Source organism: Danio rerio, chromosome 16 (genome assembly GCF_049306965.1).
Source record: "Danio rerio strain Tuebingen ecotype United States chromosome 16, GRCz12tu, whole genome shotgun sequence".
Lineage (NCBI taxonomy): Eukaryota > Metazoa > Chordata > Actinopteri > Cypriniformes > Danionidae > Danio > Danio rerio.
The window spans coordinates 50,799,460-50,821,500 of NC_133191.1; the positions used below are offsets into that span (position 1 = coordinate 50,799,460).

The following is a 22,041-nucleotide window of genomic DNA, read 5'->3' on the forward strand; positions in this document are numbered from 1 at the left end:
CCAAGGCACATGCCTTGCGTGTAGCCATGCATTTATACTTCTGCGCACTGTTCGTGTTCACTGCAATAACACTGCCGAAACACTAGCTGGCAGTAGGTGTTTATGATCCTCTCTATGTTGAGTTTCTTTGCGGGGGACTGTTCTTTCTGAACGCTACCTTAATGTTGCTAAAACTCGTTAATTCAGAGGCGGAAACCGGTGGACGAGCAACAACTTTAGTCATAAGGTAAACACTAATAACAAAAGTTTCCATCTGGAGCTCTTTCACGGGACTCGACACTTGTAAGCAATCACTCCATCAGGCTAGGCGCTCTCAGCACCGGCCAACCCTCGTCACCTCTACCAAGCCGAGCAATCACAGAGCTTGCGCTACGCGTCGTTAAGACATGTAGTTACATTTTTTGAGAGGTGCGCATTAGCATCGGCGTCAGCCACAGTGAGGGCTATGTGACCACATGAAGGCTGTGTGGGACCATACTTGCGCTTGACCCAGAAGTATAGATCAGCCTTTAGTATCAGTATGTTAGTCTTGAACACATCTATAAGAAATGTGCTCCAAAACAGTGACGAAATTTACATTTAGAAGATATAAACATACAAAACTTGCAGTTTGTCACCTCCACATAAATGATTTTCATCAAACCTTCTGATGAAATAAATGCTTTCTGATATCTTACATGTCCCGTCCCATTTAAGACACTATTGCTATATGCGATTGAGCTCAACCAAACAAATTACTATTGGTTGTTTTTTTTTTTTTAAGGGAAGGAGGAATACACACACAGTCCTTTTTTTTTTTTAATTTAACAACATATTAACGGTGGACCAATTGGAGCGGTTTTTAGATCGACTGCAACTTGACGTAGGAGTGCGGCGCCCCTGCCCACCAATATTGATTGACAGGTGCATCCCCATATCCTTAGTTTGTGGTTTCACGTCCGCCATTTTCAGCGTGAGTCAAAGTGATATCACTAAAGGAACACCTTCGCTCTATTTTTAGATGTAAGGCTCATTGGGCTCAACAAAAGATCAACATTTACCACATGATCGCTCTAATTGGAATTATTGTTTGTACCTTTTGGTAGGTTTGCAAGCATGTGTACTTTTCATTGCATCTACCTTAAACTTCAGCCGGTTGCATCACAGAAGCTCCCTGTGATATTAATTTTCATGTGAAGCAACACGCCTCTAAAACAGTGAGCTGTGTACACGCCCCCAACATGACACTTTTTACCACATTATAATAAAAACATCGGTCACACTTTACAATAAGGTTCATTAGTTAATGTTAATTAATGCATTTACTAACATGAACAAACAATGAACAATACATTTACTACTGTGTTTGTTCATGTTAGTTAACGTTAGTTAACATAAATACAGTAGTTCATTGTTAGTTCATGTTAACTCATGGTGCATTAACTAATGTTAACAAGCATGGACTTGGATGTTAATAATGCATTAGTAAATGTTCAATTATGATTAATAAATGCTGTACAAGTGTTGTTCATGATTAGTTCATGTTAGTAAATGCATTAACTAATGAACCTTATTGTAAAGTGTTACCAAAACATCTGAACTGTGTGTTTAACTGAACCTTAACTGACACAACCAGAAGAACATTAATATTATTATTAAATCATTAAAATGGGGTAAACTATGTGCCCTTTAAAAAAATATCTTCAATGGTTATAAAAATCTGTATAATCATTCAAATAATTTATAAAAAATAATAAAAAATAATTACTTTAAAAATGTTCAATGATATTAATGTGTAACAGACTTAAGGTGTTATCTTGCATTTCTTCATGTTTAAAGATCATTTAATTTCTATTATTTGTGGGGGACTTTTATTTTGAAAGGAATTCCGTTTTTCAGAGCAGAAAATAAATGAGAGAGCAGAAGGTAAAGCGGACGTTTCATAACAGTTTAACTAGAGCTCGTACTGAAAAGGACTGTTTACAAGTTTAATCAGCAACCCCCCGAAAAGGCATAAGGTTTGTTTCATCATATATTGTTAGTGAGAAATACATATTTTGTGAAGATATCTAAGAATGCTGATGTATGTTTTTGTATTGTTTTGCTCAGCTCTTACGGTGATTTCAAGTGTAAAGGAATGTAAATAAAGCAACTTGAAACATCAGTAAAGTTTCGGCCATCATTCGGATGGGGTCTGCTACAGTAAGAGCTTCACCTTCGCTGATTAAGATCCTCGCGGCAGGCGCAGGCGGACGGATATAACGCGACGACGGAAAGGGCATTGCAGTGAGTTATAATCAGCATAGAGCGTGATGGTCTACGGAGCTGAGACGTAAAAGGGTACGAGTTCAATATGGAAATGGATGAAGATGACCAAGAATCTGAGAGGCCGCTCCAAATGGAAAATGAAGGTAATATGGAAACAGATATAAAAGGAGCAATTGAACAAAAAGACAAAAATACATCAGAAGAACAGTGTCATGTACAAGAGAGCACAGAACTCCCTCGACGTTCAGAACGTTCTCGTATACCAACAGAGAAAATGCTTGCTTATCAAAAAGAGGAATGTAGAAAGAAAGAAAAAAAATTAACTACATTGTATGAACAATGGAAGTTAGATGCTCGTAAAGCAAGGCAGGATTTAAAAACTGACATATCTGACAAGCAGCTTGCAGATATCGCTGATTCACTTGAGGATAAAAGGAATGGTATCATGAAAATCTTCATCGATATAAGGGAATTTATTACTCCTGCTGCTGACTTAAGACGTAAAATCGATGCATGTGATGCTGTGACCAATGACATTGTCAAAATAGTGTTGGAAAAAATATCAAATGTAGATGATGAGTATGATGCAGAAAGAGAAAGGGGGCGTCTAAGTGAACTTTTAGCACACAGTTACGCTCGCTCTATATTTGGTTCCAGTGCTTCACTAATGAGTGTCAACAGCCATTCTGGATCCTCTCGTACAGCAAGAAAACGAGCAGACGCTGCAGCAGAGCTGGCTGCAAAGGAGGCTGAATACAAGATGATGCAAGCAGAAAGGCAACAAAAGGAAAAATTAAGAAATATAGAAGAGCAATTTAAAAAAGAGTTAGAAACTCAAAGGTTTGAACTGGAATGTTTGCAAGTAGAAAAGGATATAGAGGTTGCTCGTGCCAGAGTAAAATCGTATGATGAAGAAATAAAGGAGGAAACAAGAAATCAGTCAATAAAAAGTGAAAAGCAGGGGCCGAGAAATGAAAGGCAGCTTCAGGAATCTTATGTTCTTCAGTCAGCATCGCTCAGTGAAGTGTCTCACCTTGCTCAAGCAGTTCAGGACAGCATAGCCATAAACAGGTTACCCCTACCTGAGCCTACAGTGTTCAACGGAGACCCAATACAGTTTGTGGAATGGAAGTCATCATTTATGTCATTAATAGGTAAAAAGGGCATTTCAGCAGCTGACAAGCTTTATTATTTGAAAAAGTATGTGAGTGGCTCAGCGCATAGGTATCTTGAGGGCACCTTTTATCGAAATGATGAAGAAGCGTACAAAGACGCTTGGGACAAGCTTAATAAAAGGTACGGCCAGCCCTTTGTTATACAAAGAGCGTTTAGAGAAAAGCTGTCTAAGTGGCCTAAAATACAGTCCAAAGACGCAGAAGGTTTGAGAACATTTTCAGACTTTTTAAATGCATGTTTGCAAGCCATACCACATGTAAAAGGTCTGGAAATATTAAATGACTGTGAAGAAAACCAGAAGCTGGTGCAAAAACTACCTGACTGGGTAGCTTCCAGATGGAACCGTCAGGTCACAAAAACCCTTATGGATGACAAAGAGTTTCCAAGTTTCCATGACTTTGTCAATTTCATGACAACAGAAGCAGAAATTATGTGTAATCCCATCACTTCTTTACATGCTCTTCATTCATGTGAGTCACCTTATGAGAGAAGAATGTCAAAGGAAACTAAAAGAAGTAAAGCAATTGTTTTTAAGACACAAACAAGTGTAAACAATGACACACAATCAACAGTCAAAGGAAAGTTTACAGTGACTAAAACACAGTGTATGTTGTGTCAGGATGACAGTCATCAACTTCATAAGTGTCTGAAATTCATGGAGAAGTCTCTGAAAGACAGAAGAGCCTATGTGAAAGATAACAAACTCTGCTACGGGTGTTTAAAATCGTCCCACCATGCTAAGGAGTGTCGTCGTCGACACACATGTGATGTATGCAAGTTACGACATCCCACATGTCTTCATGATTACAATTATGACAAGGACGGAATCAGAGAACGACCATTGCCCATGGTAAGCAATGTGCATGCAACTGAAAGTGAAACTACTAATGCCATGTCACTTAATATCACAAGAGAAAGTCAGTCAGTCATTACATCGATGATCGTACCAGTATGGGTGTCTTCAGTTAAAAATCCATCCAACGAACAGCTTGTGTATGCATTGCTAGATACACAGAGTGACACTACATTTATTGATGAAGACATTAGTAATACACTGCAAGTAGAGAGTCACCCAGTGAAACTCAAACTAACCACCATGATGGGAGACAATGAGATTATTAGAAGCAATCGAGTAACGGATCTTCAAGTGAGAGGGTACAGTTCCTCAGTACATATCAGTCTTCCTCCTGTATACACAAAGGAGTGTATTCCAGCTAATTATGATCACATACCAACACAGAAAACGGCAATGAACTGGAGTCACTTGAAAGGAATTGCTGACGAAATGGCACCTCTACTCAATTGTGAAGTAGGCTTACTACTTGGCTATAACTGCCCTAGAGTGCTAGCTCCAAGACAAGTCATACTAGGTAAAAATGAGGAACCATATGCCATTTTAACAGATTTAGGGTGGAGTATTGTGGGCTGCTCCATACCAAGTATCAATGAATCAACAGGGTTCAGTCTTTGTCAAAGGATAGCTACAAAGGAGATACCAGCTATGACACCTGGGGATGCAGTCCGTATACTTGAATCAGACTTTAAGGACATCACAGTAGATGACAAGACAGTCTCTCAAGAGGACATCATGTTCCTAGACAAACTTAAAGTAGGAATAAAGAAAAATTATCTAGGACATTATGAAATGCCTCTTCCATTTAAGCAACGACCATCCTTGCCGGACAACAGAGAACTTGCATCGATCAGACTCCAACATCTGAACAAGAAGTTTTCCAAAAATGAGAAATACAAAACAGACTACTTCACTTACATGAATGACATTATTGACAGAGGTGATGCAGAAGTGGTAAATGATGAGGGAACCAGTGGTGAAAAATGGTACATACCTCACCATGGGATCTACCACCCAAAAAAGCCAGATAAGCTACGGGTTGTATTCGATTGCTCTGCAAAATTCAAAGGTACAAGTCTCAATGAACATTTACTATCAGGACCAGACATGATAAACAACCTCACGGGAGTCCTTGTAAGGTTCAGAAGGCATCCTATTGCAGTGATATGTGACATTGAAAAAATGTTTCACCAATTTCACGTTCAGGAAAAGGATCGTGATTATCTGCGCTTCTTATGGTGGAAAGATGGAGACACAAATTCAGTTCTTCAAGATTACAGAATGAAAGTGCATCTATTTGGTGCAGTCTCTTCGCCCGGTTGTGCAAACTATGGGCTAAGATATTTAGCCAATGAGTACAGCCAATCACACGCATTAGGCGCTCAGTTCATCACAAGGGATTTTTATGTTGATGATGGAGTTACAAGTGCAGAAACAGTAGAAAAGGCTATACAGTTGACAAAGGAAGCACGGGAACTGTGTGCAAAGGGTGGTCTTCGACTTCACAAGTTCGTATCAAATGACAACACAGTTTTGCAAAGCATACCAGAATCAGAACGTGCTGTAAACTTTGAAACGAAAGATCTCACCTTCAATGAAATGCCACTCGAAAGAGCTCTGGGAATTCACTGGAACATACAGAGTGATAGTTTCAAATTCCATGTTCCATTAAAGGGTCAGCCTACAACACGTCGTGGCATATTATCCACTGTTGCCTCCATATTTGATCCTTTAGGATTTGTAGCTCCATTTGTTCTCAATGGCAAGAGAATCCTACAGGAAATGTGTCGCCAAGGAACTGGCTGGGATGATACACTTTACCCTGCACTCAAGCCACGGTGGGAGAGATGGCAAAATGACCTTGTCAATCTAGAAAATGTGAACATACCACGATGTTATGTACCTGCTGATTTCGGAAAAGTAGTGAAAACAGAAATGCATCATTTCTCAGATGCGAGTACCTGTGGTTACGGTCAATGTTCTTATCTGAGGATGATAAATGAGGATGATGAAATTCATTGCTCTTTTCTTATTGGCAAAGCCCGGGTTTCTCCTTTAAAGATTATCACAATACCCAGGTTAGAGCTAACTGCAGCTGTAGTATCAGTCAGTATGAGCAATATACTCAGAGAAGAGCTTAACCTCATTGATGTCGACGAATACTTTTGGACTGACTCAAAGGTAGTTTTGGGTTACATTAATAACGATGCTCGTCGTTTCCACACATTTGTAGCCAATAGAGTCCAAAAAATACGTCAAAGTACAACACCCAATCAATGGCTGTATGTCCCAACAGATGAAAACCCAGCAGACAACGCTTCAAGAGGGAGAACAATCAATGAGCTGCTTTCATCTAATTGGTTCTCTGGGCCCTCATTTTTGTGGGAAAAGGAAATAACAACCACAAATGTTGTGCCAGACCTCCCAGTCGGAGATCCAGAGGTAAAGAAAATTCAGACATTACACACAAAGACCATGGAAAATAAAGATCTTGTAGACCGATTGTCCAAGTTCTCATCTTGGTCTAAGACTATCAAAGCTGTTGCACGCCTTCTGAGATGGATTAAGAAAGATAAAACCAATTCACCAGCATCCGTAAGTGAACAAGAAGATGCAAAATGCTTGATTCTAAAAGGAGTACAAAGGCAAGTGTATCAGAAAGAGACTGAAGTGTTGAGTCAAGGAAAAAGACTTCCAAGTCACAGTAAACTTCATCATCTGGATGCCTTTATAGACAAAGATGGTATAATCAAGGTGGGAGGCAGATTAGATCACTCATCATATACTCACGCATTCAAGCATCCATGGATCCTGCCAAAGGAACACCATGTTACAAAGTTGATTATTGCACACTGCCATGAATGTGTAAAGCATCAAGGCAAGGGTTTCACAATCAATAATATCAGATCATGCGGCTATTGGATACCTGGAATAAACAGAGTGGTCACATCTTACATTCTCAACTGTGTGACTTGCAGAAGGATGAGAAGATCTGCTGAAGGCCAGAGGATGAGTGATCTCCCCTCAGAACGTGTAGAGCCTTCGCCGCCTTTTATGTATTGTGGCATGGACTGCTTTGGTCCATTCATGACTAAAGAAGGGAGAAAACATCACAAGAGGTACGGTCTGCTTCTAACATGCTTGTGTTCAAGAGCTATTCATATTGAAATGTTAGAAGACATGTCGACGGATGCATTTATTAACAGTCTGAGATGCTTTATTGCAATTCGAGGCACAGTAAGGCAAATAAAATGTGACCAAGGTACCAATTTCATAGGCGCAAAGAATGAATTGAATTCAGCATTGCAAGAACTCGATCCAGAACGCCTCACAACTTTTCTTGCAAACAAACAATGTGACTTTGTTTTGAATGCTCCTCATTCCAGTCATGCAGGGGGTGTATGGGAGCGTCAAATCAAAACTGTCCGGAGCGTTCTTAATGCTACCATCACCCTTTCAGCAGGCAGGCTTAATGATGCCTCATTGCGCACTGTATTTTACGAAGCCATGGCAGTAGTCAATAGTCGCCCTCTTACGATTGACAATCTGAATGACCCCAAGAGCTTAGAACCACTCACACCCAATCATCTGATAACCATGAAGCCCACCACAGCATTGCCTCCACCAGGAAAGTTCATTAGAGAGGATATGTATACAAAAAAGAGATGGAGACGTGTGCAGTACCTTACTGAACAGTTTTGGAGCAGATGGAAAAAGGAGTATCTACACAATATCATTGCAAGGCAACGCTGGCATGCTCCAAAAAGGAACCTTCAAATTGGTGATGTGGTCATGGATATAGAAGAAACATTGCCTAGGAGTGAATGGAGACTAGGGAGGATTATAGAGACTGTTCTGAGCCCGGATGGACTTGTAAGAAAAGCCAAAGTAGCACTTGGCGACAAGAGATTAAACAAGAAAGGAGAAAGAATGCATAAAATCTCAATAGTAGATAGACCAGCTCAAAAGTTGGTCTTGTTGTTGGAAGCAGAGTGAATGCATTTACAATGGGACTTTATTGCACTTTATACACTTCCAAAGAGGGTTATAATTGGAAATTAGTTATGTTTGAGGAACATTGATAATTTGGTGGGAGTGTAACAGACTTAAGGTGTTATCTTGCATTTCTTCATGTTTAAAGATCATTTAATTTCTATTATTTGTGGGGGACTTTTATTTTGAAAGGAATTCCGTTTTTCAGAGCAGAAAATAAATGAGAGAGCAGAAGGTAAAGCGGACGTTTCATAACAGTTTAACTAGAGCTCGTACTGAAAAGGACTGTTTACAAGTTTAATCAGCAACCCCCCGAAAAGGCATAAGGTTTGTTTCATCATATATTGTTAGTGAGAAATACATATTTTGTGAAGATATCTAAGAATGCTGATGTATGTTTTTGTATTGTTTTGCTCAGCTCTTACGGTGATTTCAAGTGTAAAGGAATGTAAATAAAGCAACTTGAAACATCAGTAAAGTTTCGGCCATCATTCGGATGGGGTCTGCTACATAATGATATGACGTAGTTCCGGAAACGTCCTACTTCTATCCTGTCTAATTTTATGGTCAGTTTTTTTTTGACTGCCCCCTGTTGTTTTAATGTATATCAATACACCGAACACGTCAAAAAGCCTCATCCGTTTCATAAGGTGTGTGCACAGCAGGCAGAGGTCCGCAAAAGTCTGAATTAGGCCTAACACTGCATTGTATTAAAACAACAAAATACATTAAGCTAAAATTTGCTTCATTTACCTATCATCTTTGTCTGCCGTTTTCTTTTCTCAGCTTTACACCCCATTTACACGGGGCTTCAGCGTCAACGTTTGACAGAGGGCGTGTCTGAAGTTGGGGCAGACGCGATCATCATAGCAGAGTCAGCCAATGAAATTAGTCAGCAATAGGCCACTGTCTGAGCTGGTGTATTTGCATACAGTGATCTGATCGGCTGACGCTTCCATCGGCGTTTGAAAAGTTGAGCAAGTCCCAACTTTTACAGCAAGCAATGCCTCCGAAGTGGCAGATCCACAATGTAGTAATGTGCACAAATTAGTTCCTATAACTACTGAGTAAATACAAAAAGTTTGGTTTAGGCTCACTGAACACAAGCCCTCACTGAACACATGTCCCGTTCACGCACTAGGTTGCTGTTGGAAGGGGTGTTAGTGAGGCCAGCAGGGGGCGCTCAACCTGCTGTCTGTGAGTCCAAATACCATAGTATAGTGAAGGCAACACCAAAACTGTCAGTGGGTGCCGTATTTCGGATGAGACGTTAAACCGAGGTCGTGACTCTCTGTGGTCATTCAAAATCCCATGGCACTTATCGTGAAGAGTAGGGGTCTAACGCCGGTGTCCTGGCCAAATTCCCTCCTTCAGACCTTACAATCATTGCCTCCTAATCATCCCCATCCAACGAATTAGCTCCATAACTGTCTCTCCACCTATAGCTGGTGTGTGGCGCCATTGTCCTGTGGCTGTCGTCACATCATCCAAGTGGATGCGGCACACTGGTGGTGGTGTGGAGAGACCCCCGTCATGTTTGTAAAGCACTGTGGGTGTATAGCCATACATGATAAATGCGCTATATAAATACCCATTACTTACTTATTCACTAATGCACAATTTTTTGACCTCTGTTTGCAGGGTTATTATAAGTCGTCCATATGGCCTTGCAGTCTCCAGATTGTTTCACTATAGAGCGGCTAGTATGAAAAACACTTATACCTTCATTTCAGAACTGTCACTCCAGTCCAACAGTGACCTCTTCACCTCAACATCACCCAATATCACCTCACTGTGAATATAAAGCATATCTGCAGCCCCATGTGCCCTGTGGGTGAGTTAAATGTCAATGCAGATGCATATTGGCTTTTATAATATAATCGCATGCATATCTGAAGCAACCATGCGGGTGCTTGCTTACATCTTTGAAGTGATAAAAAGTCAGCTTCATTGTTTACACTATACGCTTTGCCTGTGGTTTTAGTGACAAATCTGTTGTCATGCCCCATAAATCACCCAGACGTGTGACAGTGATTGCTCCGAACTCTACTATAGCCAACAAATGGGGTGTTGTTGAGCAGCGTTTGAGTCACACACGTTTAACCTCTAAGCAATCTCGATTTAACAAGAGGCCTGGGTGAAGTATAGCGATGGAGGAATCAGAAGTGGCCCGCAGCTAGAGCGCTTCAACTTGAACACTGGCCACAAGGGCAAGCGCTTTGACTCTGGGTGGGTTTGGGGCAGCCAGATCAATAGTTGAGACGTCAAATTGAATTGAGGTCAGTCTTTGTGCATGCGAGGTCTCTCGGTTTTGGCTCACTGTCAGGACGCCAGCTGCTGAAGCGTAGCTCCTGCCCTGCGGCCGCTTCCGGAAGCACACAAAGACTGGAGCGGCTTTTTTGGGACCATTGCTTGTTAGGAGCAATTATAATTACTGTATTGCTGTTTTATTCTTTATTTTGATACAAAAATTGCTGTAAATTTCAGTTTAGTTTTAGTTTCTTTTTATTATTAATGGTTAATAATAATAATAATAATAATAATAATAATTCCTTACATTTATATAGCGCTTTTCTGGACACTCAAAATGTTTAAAACATTTTTGGGGGGAATCCACAAAGTGTACAGCACCTGAATGACACGACGGAAGCCATATTGCGCAAGACCGCACAACACACACCAGCTGATTGGTGGAGAGTTATAAAGCCAATTATGATATGTGGATGGTTAGGAGGCCATGATGGAAAAATTTGGCCAGGATGCCAGGATTTGTAACGACCACAGAAAGTCGGGACTCTGGTTTAACGTCTTATCCGAAAGATGATGCTTACTGAGCAATATACTGAGGGATAAGGACCCACACAGTCCACAGGTTGTGCGCCCCCCGCGGTTCTCACTAATACCACTTCCGGCAGCAAACTAGCATTCCCATATAGTCTCCCATCCAGGTACTGACCAGGAGCAGCCCTGCTTAGCTTCAATGGGCAACCATGTCAGAGTAGCAGAGAGCTAGCTGCCGGTGTTAGCTTTAGTTTCTATTTTGTGAACACATTTCTATTTAGTTTTTATTTACATTTAGTAGACACTTGCAGCGAGGCATTCAGCGATTCAACAGAAAGAGGCATTACACACAAGAACTGCTAATTATACAAAGGAACCGTTTGTGCTCAGAAAATTAAGTGATTTTATTTACTTATTTATTTTTTAGAGAGAAGAGTGTTTCTACAGGTGGTTTGTCAAACCCTCTCACCTGTATGAGGCTCACTTCATGAATGCACAATTTATTTTATACACAATTGCTTTAGCTTAGTTTTTATTTTGTAAACTTTTCTATTTAGGTTTTATTTACATTGAGTCATTTAACATTCAGCAAGGCATTCAGCGATATAACAAGAGGGAATATACATAAGAAGTGCTAATTATACAAAGGAACTGTTTCTGCTCAGAAAATTATTTTTATTTACTTTTTTTTTTTTTTTAGAGAGAACAGTGTTTCTACAGGTGGTTTGTCAAGCCCACTTACCTGTATGAGGCTCACTTCATATGCACAATTTATTTTATTTTTTACACATATGCTTTTGTTTAGTTTTTTATTTTGTCAATGCGTTCAATTTTTTTCTTCCTTTTTTTTTAACAGATTTTGTTTCAGTTTTAGTTGTCAAAATTTTTGATTTACCAGAGTTAACTGAAAACGTCCAGTGTTAATCGAAGTTTAGTGTTTGCACAGCTTACATGAATTCAAGACCACACAAACGCAGCTAACGGTAAACAAATAAAACTGAAAATGATGAAGAAGTAAGTCAAATTTCATATTAAAGATCGTGTGTCTAGTACACATTTTTTGGCAAATGAAAAAAGTTAGAACATGATTAATGTTTATATACAGTAATTATGATCTTCACTGATCTGCTGATAAAGAATGAAGACAAACATATTTATATTAAAGATAATATATGTGGTTAAACATGTCTAGATTACATTTTTTTAAAGTTTATATAGAGAAATCATGCCCTTGACTGATGTGCTTGTCTGTAAAAGTGTATCTACAGGTGTTTCTCTTAACAGAATCTCAAAACTCTAATCAGATTTTCAACAGAACGAGTGCTATTTAATTCTAAAAACAATCATTTGTTCTAATCATTATTTCATTTCAGTTTGTTTTCTGAGTATCAGTTAGTCATTTTTTGTGATTTTTTTATTTTTCTATTTAAGTTAGCGAATATGTTTTTGACCAATAGTTATAGTCTTTTCATTTACTAACATAAACTTGTTTAAGAGTGCAAAAAAAAAAAAAAAAAAAAAACTCTTTACTTTTTTATTATTTGAAAATAAAACCCATTTTCCAAAGCCTGGAATCAAAACCCTGGCCAATCATAATCCCATTAAAACTAATGAGTGTGACTAAAATCAATTCCTCCAGCAACACCAAAACTCCTAGCCATCCTAACAAAGTCGTCCACCCTTCCTATAGCTGCTATAAAAATGTAAAAAGGGGCTGACGAGGATATGTGGCAGTGGCATCAATATTGATGTGGGAGAAAGTCCCTGCAAAAACCCAGTTAAGCCACGGGGCATCAATATTGATGGTGCCCCAGGGCAACTCTCAAATAGTGATTACACCGAAGTGCAAGCATTTTATTATTACCCACCCGAAAGAAATGGAATGATTTGTAAACCTTCACCCCAAATTTGATGTTTTAGATTCTGAAATGAGGATTCAAGAGTGCTGCTTTCAATATCTTCTTTTATTTGTGTAATGATTCAGAACTTTGACTATGTTTACATGTACAACAGCCAACAATAATGTGGTTATTTCCATTCACTCATTCAATAATTTTCCTTCGGCTTAGTCTCTTATTTATTAGGGGTTTTTATTTACAGTGCGTTTATCTTCTTTTTACGTTGTATTTAATGATCCCATTGTATAAAAAAGAGCATCATGGAAAATTTGCTGAACTGTTTGTTTTGTGTTCCACAGAAGAAAGTCAAAAACGTTTGTCATTGCATGAAATTAAGCAAACAACTTTGATGTTTTCCTTTAAGCTAGATTTATTCTTGAAAGAGTACACCCCATTTTGAAAATCAACATTTTGATCCATTTTTTAGTGAATATAGGTCCTATATTTTGGTGCAGTTGAACAAAACAGATACATTTATTAAAATAATATTTAATAAGTCATCAAACATTTTTAGAAATAGTAAGATAATACATTTATATTTGTGTGAAAAATTGCAAAATTTCAAAATAAAAAAATTCACAGCCTTTGCTCAATACTTTGTTGATGCACCTTTGGCAGTGATTACAGCCTCAAGTCTTTTTGAATATGATGCCACAAGCTTGGCACACCTGTCTTTGGAAATTTTGCCCATTCCTCTTTGCAGTACCTCTCAAGCTCTATCAGGTTGGCTAGGAAGTGACAGTGTACAGCCATTTTCAGATCTCTCCAAAGATGTTCAATAACATTTAGGTCTGGGCTCTGGCTGGGCCACTCAGGGACATTCACCGAGTTGTTGTGAAGCCACCCCATTAATATTTTGGCAGTGTGCTTTGGGTCATTGTCCTGCTTGAAAATGAATCAGATGGAGCAGGTTTTCATTCAGGATGTCTCTGTACATTGCTGCTTTTATCTCTCCCTCTATCCTGACTAGTCTTCCAGTTCCTGCTGCTGAAAAACATCCCCACAGCATGATGCTGCCACCACCATACTTCACTGTAGGGGTGTTATTAGCCTGGTGATGAGCGGTGCCTGGTTTTCCCCAAAGAGTTCAAATTTAGTCTCATCAGACCAGAGAATTTGGTTTCTTATGGTCTGATGTATGGCGTGCACACCAGACGCGGAATGCGCATCAAGCGCGAGTGATTTACATGTTAAGTCAATGCAAACATGTGAATAGACATCCTGCGGCACGATACACGCAAATGACGCGAATTGTGCGGCGCTATAGGCGCGAATTAAGCATTTTGCACGTTTGACGCGCGTTTCGCGCAAATTGCTCAAATTCGAAAGTCTGAACTTCAGCGGACATTCACCCCTCGTTAACCAATAAGGAGCTTGCTCTTGTGGGGGCATGATTGTGACGTACACCTGTTGTTGGTGTCCGGGGGGAAAGCCTCCAGCCAACATCGACAAAAAGGTCATCAAACTGGGCTGGGCTCAGTCAGAAGCACCGCTGAAAGCCTTCATCATCCAGGTTAAGTTTCTGGGGGAGTTTAAAAGCTCACAGAGCTGGATGCACCTCTGAAAGAATCTAGTGGACTCAGACACGGCCCTAAACGTATCGACGCTGTTTTTCAGCCTTCATAAAGCACATAAACAGTTATTTTCTCAATAAAATCCATGTTAGCATTTAGCTATGAAGCTAGAGTCACCGGGCAGACAGAAGCCCTGCCCATCACGCGGGTCTGTTCTGAAGTGAATTTGATGCGCGAATGAAGCGGGGTTTGACGAACAAATAAAGCGAGTAAACTCAAATATTCAAACGACTATTTACGTGTGAATATCGTGATTTATCCTTTATTGGTTTGTGCTTTGACATGCACTGTCAACCCTGGGACCTTATATAGACAGGTGTATGCCTTTTCAAATCATGTCCAATCAACTGAATTTACCACAGGTGAACTCCAATCAATGATCAGTGGAAACAGAATGTACCTGAGCTTAATTTAGATCTTCACGGCAAAGGCTGTGAATACTTCTGTACATGTGATTTTTCAGGTTTTCACATTGTCATTATGGGGTATTGTGTGTAGAATTTTGAGAAAATTAATGAATTTAATCCATTTTGGAATAAGGCTGTAACATAAAAAAAAGTGTGAAAAAAGTGAAGCACTATGAATACTTTCCGGATGCATGGTATACCACCAATTTATTTATTTCCTTTAAAGAAAGTCTAATAAAAAAATAAAAAACCTAAATCATGATCTGAGACAGCTCCAGTCTTTTCTAGAAAGGCTGTGTGTTTTTTGTTCTCCATTAGCTCAGTTGTTTATTTGGGTTCACTCTAAGGCTTTATGAGTCACATTCTGAACTGATGCCCAGTGACACACTTTGCATTAAAAGTTCACTGATCCTGGTCAATTCTATAAGAGTGGACAAAGCGATTAAAGCGTCCCGGATTCGCAGGGTTTTTCTTGGCTGCGTGTTTGCCGGCGTATTTCCCTGGGGGCTTTTCTTCTTCCCGTTTCATTATGATTTCCATACTCCACATTAATGATATCATGCTCTCGGTGTTGCCGACCCCTCTGCTGGAGCACAGATATGATTACAGTGATGCAGTTTCTGGGTCAGTAAGTTAAATATTTCAGATGGTTTATTTTTAGGCACGTCTGTTTCCACTTTGTGCTCGTTCTCCCCCCCGTTTTGGCTTCCCTCAGTTTCTCTCGACCCCCCTCCTTTCTGGCTGTCTTGGCTTTAGGCACCATTTGACCTAGAAAGTCATCATCACATGGCCTTAAGGTCTGTCAATGTTACCCAGAATCTGGATGTGCCATTAGCACAAAGAGTGGCGTGGGGAGGTTTAAGAGCGTTTTCCTCTTGATTCAAATGTGCTGGGGTCCATTTGTGCATGAAAATGCTTTGGTTTATTTAAAAGCATTTCTTTTGCATTAAAAGGTGTTTTTAATTAAATAGCATATCATTAGAGTGGGACGTTAAATTCAGAAGTCGGACTGAAAAATTCATGACATTCATTATTTATTTGCATTTAATGTGTCCCCATTTTTGCTGTAATGGCAGCTGACATGAGCCAAAACCTGAAGACCCACAAAGAGAATTAACTTGACTATCTGCTGACTTTTGATTAAAACAGCTAAAATAATACTACACATAATTACTATATAAATACATGCATGTGCACACAAACACACACCATACACTCAAAAATATTTAGGCCTAATATCCATCCTAACATACCATTTCCATTCATTTGGATTAGATACTTTTCATTATCCGTCGGTTTAGTCTTTATTGAGGTCACCTCAGCAGAATGAACCGCCAACTATTCCAGCATATGTTTTACACAGCGGACGCCCTTTCAGCAGCAAATGCAATACTGGAGACAACTATACACACTCATTCACACACACATTCATACACTGCAGACAATTTTAGTTTATTCAATTCACCTATAGCACATGTCTTTGGACTGTGGGGGAAACCAGAGCACCCGGAAGAAACCCACGCCTACACGGGGAGAACATGCAAACATCCACACAGAAATGCCAACTGACCCAGCCGGGACTCGAACCAGCAACCTTCTTTCTGTGAGGTGACAGTGCTAACTACTGAGCCACCGTGCCACCCATTACATACTTATAACATAACTAATTAAATTTATATGATTGATAATTGTTAGTTAAACATAAATGCAACCAATAAGTAATTTTAAATTTAAAAAAAATATTTTTATATATGAATAAATCCAAAGCGTTTTAAATGCTTCTTTTTCATTCATCTATTGTGTGGAGTGGGGAGCTGCATCAATTTTGTCCCCGAATATTAAGTAAGCCAATCTCATATAGAAGAAGACTAACTGCTTTTTCTACAGCTAGATATACTTATATTATAATCATATCTTTTAACAGGTTAAACTGAATAGTTTTGATCTAATAGTTATCAATTTTAACAGATTTAGATTGATTCTACGCAATCTAATAACACACATTTTGTAGACCTAATTGGCTACTTTTAAATAAACACAAAATATTTGTTTCAATAAATACTATTTTAATAAATTTTCTAAATTATATATTTTTTCTCTCCTTTTTTAACAGTACTTTTACAATAAACTAGCTAAATAAATTTTAAAATACTTATAGTAATATTCATTCAATCGTTAATTTTCCTTCAGCTTAAACCTTGCCTAATTACCCTAACCTGCCTAGTTAACCTAATTAACCTAAGCCTTTAAATGGCACTTTAAGCTGTATAGAAGTGTCTTGAAAAATATCTAGTAAAATGTTATTTACTGTCATCATAGTTAAAAGATAAAAATAAAAATAAAGACAAAGATAAAATAAATCAGTTATTAGAGATGAGTTACTTAAACAATCATGTTTAGAAATGTGTTGAAAAAATCTCTTCTCCGTAAAACAGATATTAGGAAAAAAATTAAACATGGCGGCTAATAATTTTGACTTCAACTGAGTGTCTGTGTGTGTGTGTGTGTGTGTGTGTGTTCATGCAACACTGAAAAAAGTGTTGCATGCAGAACTGATGCAAACAATTTATGTGTTGAATTTAAACAAACACATAATGTTCAACTTAATTTGTTTGTTTAAATTCAACACAAATAAATTGTTTACAACCACTTAATGTAAAAAATTGAGTAAATCCAAGGAATTATCTTTGAATAAATTTTTCAATTTCAAATTGGACCCCTCCGACCATATAAAAATATAAACAGATTCTTTGTTTTTTAACAATAATTTTACAATAAACTATCTAAACAAATCATTTTTAAATTGTAATAGTATTAATTCGACTAAATTAATACCAATTAATACTGATACCAATTATTTTCTTAAGACATTTTTTAAATGCAATATTATTATATTATTTATAATCTAAATGATCGATTTTGCATTTTGTACTAAATCTACTTAAATTAATTAATTAATTGTTTTTTTAATAAACAGATAATTAGTACTTCTAGTGTTTATAATATGAAAATATTATAAAAAATAGCATATATATATATATATATATATATATATATATATATATATATATATATATATATATATATATATATATATATATATATATATATATACTTATTTATTATTAGCTTAAAAACTGATTTAGTGCCACTGGTAACACTAATTAAAATATATATTTTAAAAATGATAAATTATCTAATTTATATATAATACTAATACTAATAATAATAATAATAATAATAATAATAATAGTTTTATTTGAAACACCTAAAACTTCTTTTAAAATATAAAATATTTAAATTCAGGTTTAATTTAGTGTCTTTCCAAAGTTTTGAATGCCAGATTTCATGTGCATCCCAGAATCGATGTGATCTCAGTGTTTGTCTTGTACGGATTACTTACAGTGGATAACTTCATAAATGACTGTAGTGTTGCGTTTTAGCCAACTTTTGATGACTTTTGCATGCACAAATCCTCACATACAGGCCTGCACTTGACAAATAAACAGTGCATGGCCTCTGCAGAGCTGCACATTGATTGCTGAACTTTGTGTAGAGCCGCAGTGACACCAGCACTGATGGATCTACATTAGATCACAGTCATATTCTATCGAGTCGTTCTGTACAGTAAGGGCAGGGTAATTGTTGCACAGATGACATGCCATTGAACTGTTAAGAGAACGGGAACGAGTTGAGATGAGATACAGCGTTCGGTCCTTGTGGCCTTTAGGCAAATTTCCTATCATGTGTTCTCCACACTTCATTTCGACAATTGATCACATCTGCCACTGTATGCTGTGAGCAGTTACGATCTGCATGTTTGATCAATTAACTGATTTTTAAAGGAATAGTTCACTAAAAATTGAGGGATCAGAGGATATCAGGATTAAATACACCATAAAACTGACTGTTTTCTGTCAGCATACATCACACAGATACCAATGGTGCTGCTGTTATACATTTACAATTGAAGTCAGAATTATTACTGAATTTGTATTCCCTAATGATGTTGAACAGAGTAAGGAATTTTTCACAGTATGTCTGATAATATTTTTTCTTCTGGAGAAAGTCTTATTTGTTTTATTCCGGCTAGAATAAATTTTATTTATTTTTTTTAATCCAATATAAGGTCAACATTATTAACTCCCTAAAGCAATATTTATTTTTGATTGTCTACAGCAGGGGTTCCCAAATATTTCACCATAATATAATATCACCATAATATTTTAATATGGAAAAATGGGTAACAAAAAAAATGTATCCATTCAAAGCAGTCAAAATATACGGTGTGTGGCTTTTTGGATTTTGCGATTCGATATGCACAAAATGAGGCTCGAAGTGCCTTTTGTGGGATGCTGGCTGTAACCGTGATCATTTTTTGTTGACAAAGATACTCTTCTTTTTTTAGAAGATAACATGATCAACCTTTGCTGACATATTCAGAATGTTTCGTTGTCAGGTGTCGTTTAAGTTTTAAGGGTTTCTAAGCATAAAAGACAAAGCAAGATTTCCTCACCCTCTGGACCTCTGCCGGCAATAACTAAGATCGAGGTAGGACTGATCATATTTTCTATATGGCTCCTTTTTAGATTTGGTTTGATCTGAAGATGTATCAGAAGTCTGCGACACCTTTAGTTTTAAAAACTTTTCCATTTTACCAAACACTTCGTGGCTATGAGTGCTGTACTCTACTGATGTAGACACGTGACAGTTAAACACAAATGAATCTGACTCAGTCATTCAATGAATGCTGATTCAGAATTTTTCAGCTCATGTGTTTTAACCTAAATGATTCATTTGAAAAACAGAATCATCTTTAAAGAGTCGTTAGCTTGTTATCATACTGGTTTTGATTCAGCTTTCAGTTGGTCAATGGAGCTGTCTATTTCAGTAATAGCAACGTGTCAACATTGCGCCTTAACACATCTGGTAACAGTAGACGAGCCGTCCACACGGAGGTAAGCGGTCAGCTGATAAGCGCAAAACGAGACGGCATCATACCGCCCTGTAGCGTTAATTTTAAGAATGAAATGAAACCTCTGGCCAGGGGCGGACTGGAACAAAAAAATCTGACCTGGCACTGTAGCCACACCAGGCCACATTACCACACCAACACAGCCCCACACACAGACATGCACATTAACTACTTACATTAGTGTAGATGGGGAAATTATATAAACAGTACCAAATGTAATAATTATTTAAACATTTAATGTGACTAAAACAAAAACAACCCATTTATAAGAAAATTATACATGCATTCATTTCATTTATTCCTTTTCTTTTCGACTTAGTCCCTTTATTAATCTGGGCTCGCCACAGCGGAACGAACCACCAACTTATCAAGCATATGTTTTAGGAAACACATACACTACGGACAATTTAGCCAACCAAGTTTACCTAAAGTGCATGTCTTTGGACTTGTAGGGGAAAGAGAAAAGAAGATAGAAACTCCACACAGAAACACCAATTGACCCAGCTGAGGTTCGAACAAGCGACCTTCTAGCGGTGAGGCGACAGCGCTACCCACTGCGCCAATGCGTTGCCCCCTTTCGAAAATATATCAGTTATTTTTTTGCATTCGGCAGAGTCTGATTTTTGAGCCATTTTTTTTTGTTTTCCCTGAGCTTTTGGGCACCGCCTTTCCTTTTTTGCGGTCCATCTCTGACAATTAGCTTGTGTTGCACTTACTGTTTGTTTGACATTCTTGCTAGATTTTGATTACGTCCACGTAACCTCTGATTAGGTTGGCCCATCTTGAAACCAGCTGACCATTGTCGATTGGGCCAAATGCTTAACTTCTTAAAATTATTATTACTATTATCATCATCATCATCATCATCATATTCACATATTGAAAAAGATAAAAGCTGCCTGCATGTAAAAACAATACATACAATTTTTTTTTTTTTTTTTAAAGAAACTGACCGGCCCACATTTAAAAAATGGTCCGGCCCGTCTGGCATTTGCCAGAAATGCCAGATGGCCAATCCGCCCCTGCCTCTGGCTAAATAATTCGAGATCTCCAGAAACGTATATATAGGGCTACATTTCAGAATGAACCTATGTTGGTTTGTTAAAACAGTGAAATGTGACCCAAATTTTTACCAATTTACTTATATACTTGGTTTAATATAATAGTCAATATGTCATTATAGTCCACAAGTGGCACAAATGGATTTGCTATTTAAACAAGGTTGCGCAAAACATGAAAATTACTGTTGTGCTGGTCTGAAAATAGCAACAAATAGCACCAAACACATCTTGCACCTTTTTGCGCTGGGTGTATGATAGGGCCCCAAGTCTCTTAAGCAAGGCACCAATTCCCCACTCCTCCCCTGGTGCCGCAGAAATGACTACCAAAGACTAAAAACCAATTTACCTTAATTTACTCACAGAACTTATTTTATTGACACTTAGATCTTTGAATTTGCAGACAATTTGCATTCACACTATAACAGATTACATGATAGACGATAACCAAAAAGGCAAAATACCTAAAAGTTAACTAACCAAACCTTATTTTTATACATTTTTACCATCGGGTTTTGACACTTCGAATGCCCTCAAATGCCATCTTAGCCTTTGCGTCTTGATAACTGGCTTTCAAAAGCGTAATTAATTGCAATTGTAGCATGAAGTTGAACACCAGAGAGAATCGAGGGGCCCGTCTGCTCATCATAAATTACACATGCACCGAATTCATTAGTCTGTGTACTGTTTTGTCTTGTGCCCTCAGCGTTTTTCATCGCAGACACGCAGCGATTTGAAGCCGGTGCCACAGAGCTTGATTGTGTCTGTGCCAGTGCCTCACAGAAGCCCTATCCAACTTCTCACCTGCAGCATTATGTTGTGTGGATCTCACTCAAGGGTAATTGGGAACTCGCATTCTGGGACCGGCTCTGGCTTTGTTGGCCCGGTCGGGTGCACTGACCCGGATGTGTGAGGTCGCAGTCATGTTAATTGGCGCGGGGTGTTGCAGCTGCATGATTCGCCGTGTTTTTCCACGAGTCTGTGCGTGTGGAAATTGCCCATCGGAGTGAATAAATCTGTTTGCAAAGGACAGCAAAACACTATTAGAAGCAAAACACAAGCTGATTTTAAAAGAATTC

At 38.2% G+C, this 22,041-nt stretch overlaps 2 protein-coding genes across 9 annotated transcripts in view; one reads left to right on the forward strand and one right to left on the reverse strand.

Annotated features, from left to right (window-relative positions):
• The first annotated feature begins 1,876 nt into the window (after positions 1-1,876).
• On the forward strand, positions 1,877-8,747 carry LOC101886504 (uncharacterized). Of its 2 annotated transcripts, XR_012392523.1 has the most exons (3): positions 1,877-1,997; positions 2,089-8,596; positions 8,688-8,747. XR_012392523.1 is itself a non-coding variant. In XM_017351557.3 (2 exons), the coding sequence occupies exon 2, from the start codon at positions 2,333-2,335 to the stop codon at positions 8,270-8,272; it is 5,940 nt and encodes a 1,979-aa protein (XP_017207046.1). In that variant the 5' UTR covers positions 1,877-1,997; positions 2,089-2,332; the 3' UTR covers positions 8,273-8,747. The 2 variants fall into 2 exon arrangements, 1 of the variants encoding a protein (XP_017207046.1); XM_017351557.3 differs by having other exon boundaries at positions 2,089-8,747.
• A 12,569-nt stretch (positions 8,748-21,316) lies between these two features.
• The window catches only part of LOC101886607 (uncharacterized), a 98,793-nt gene continuing 98,068 nt past the window's right edge, over positions 21,317-22,041 (reverse strand). For all 7 annotated transcript variants that reach the window (XM_073926732.1, XM_073926738.1, XM_073926734.1 and 4 more), the window contains one exon: positions 21,317-21,978. In XM_073926732.1, coding sequence (XP_073782833.1) covers positions 21,795-21,978 — 184 coding nt within the window. In that variant the 3' untranslated portion in view covers positions 21,317-21,794. The remainder of the gene's footprint in view (positions 21,979-22,041) is intronic.

Coding starts and splice junctions, on each gene's coding strand:
- LOC101886504 (XM_017351557.3), top strand. CDS start 2,333: ATGGAAATGGATGAAGATGACCAAGAATCTGAGAGGCCGCTCCAAATG.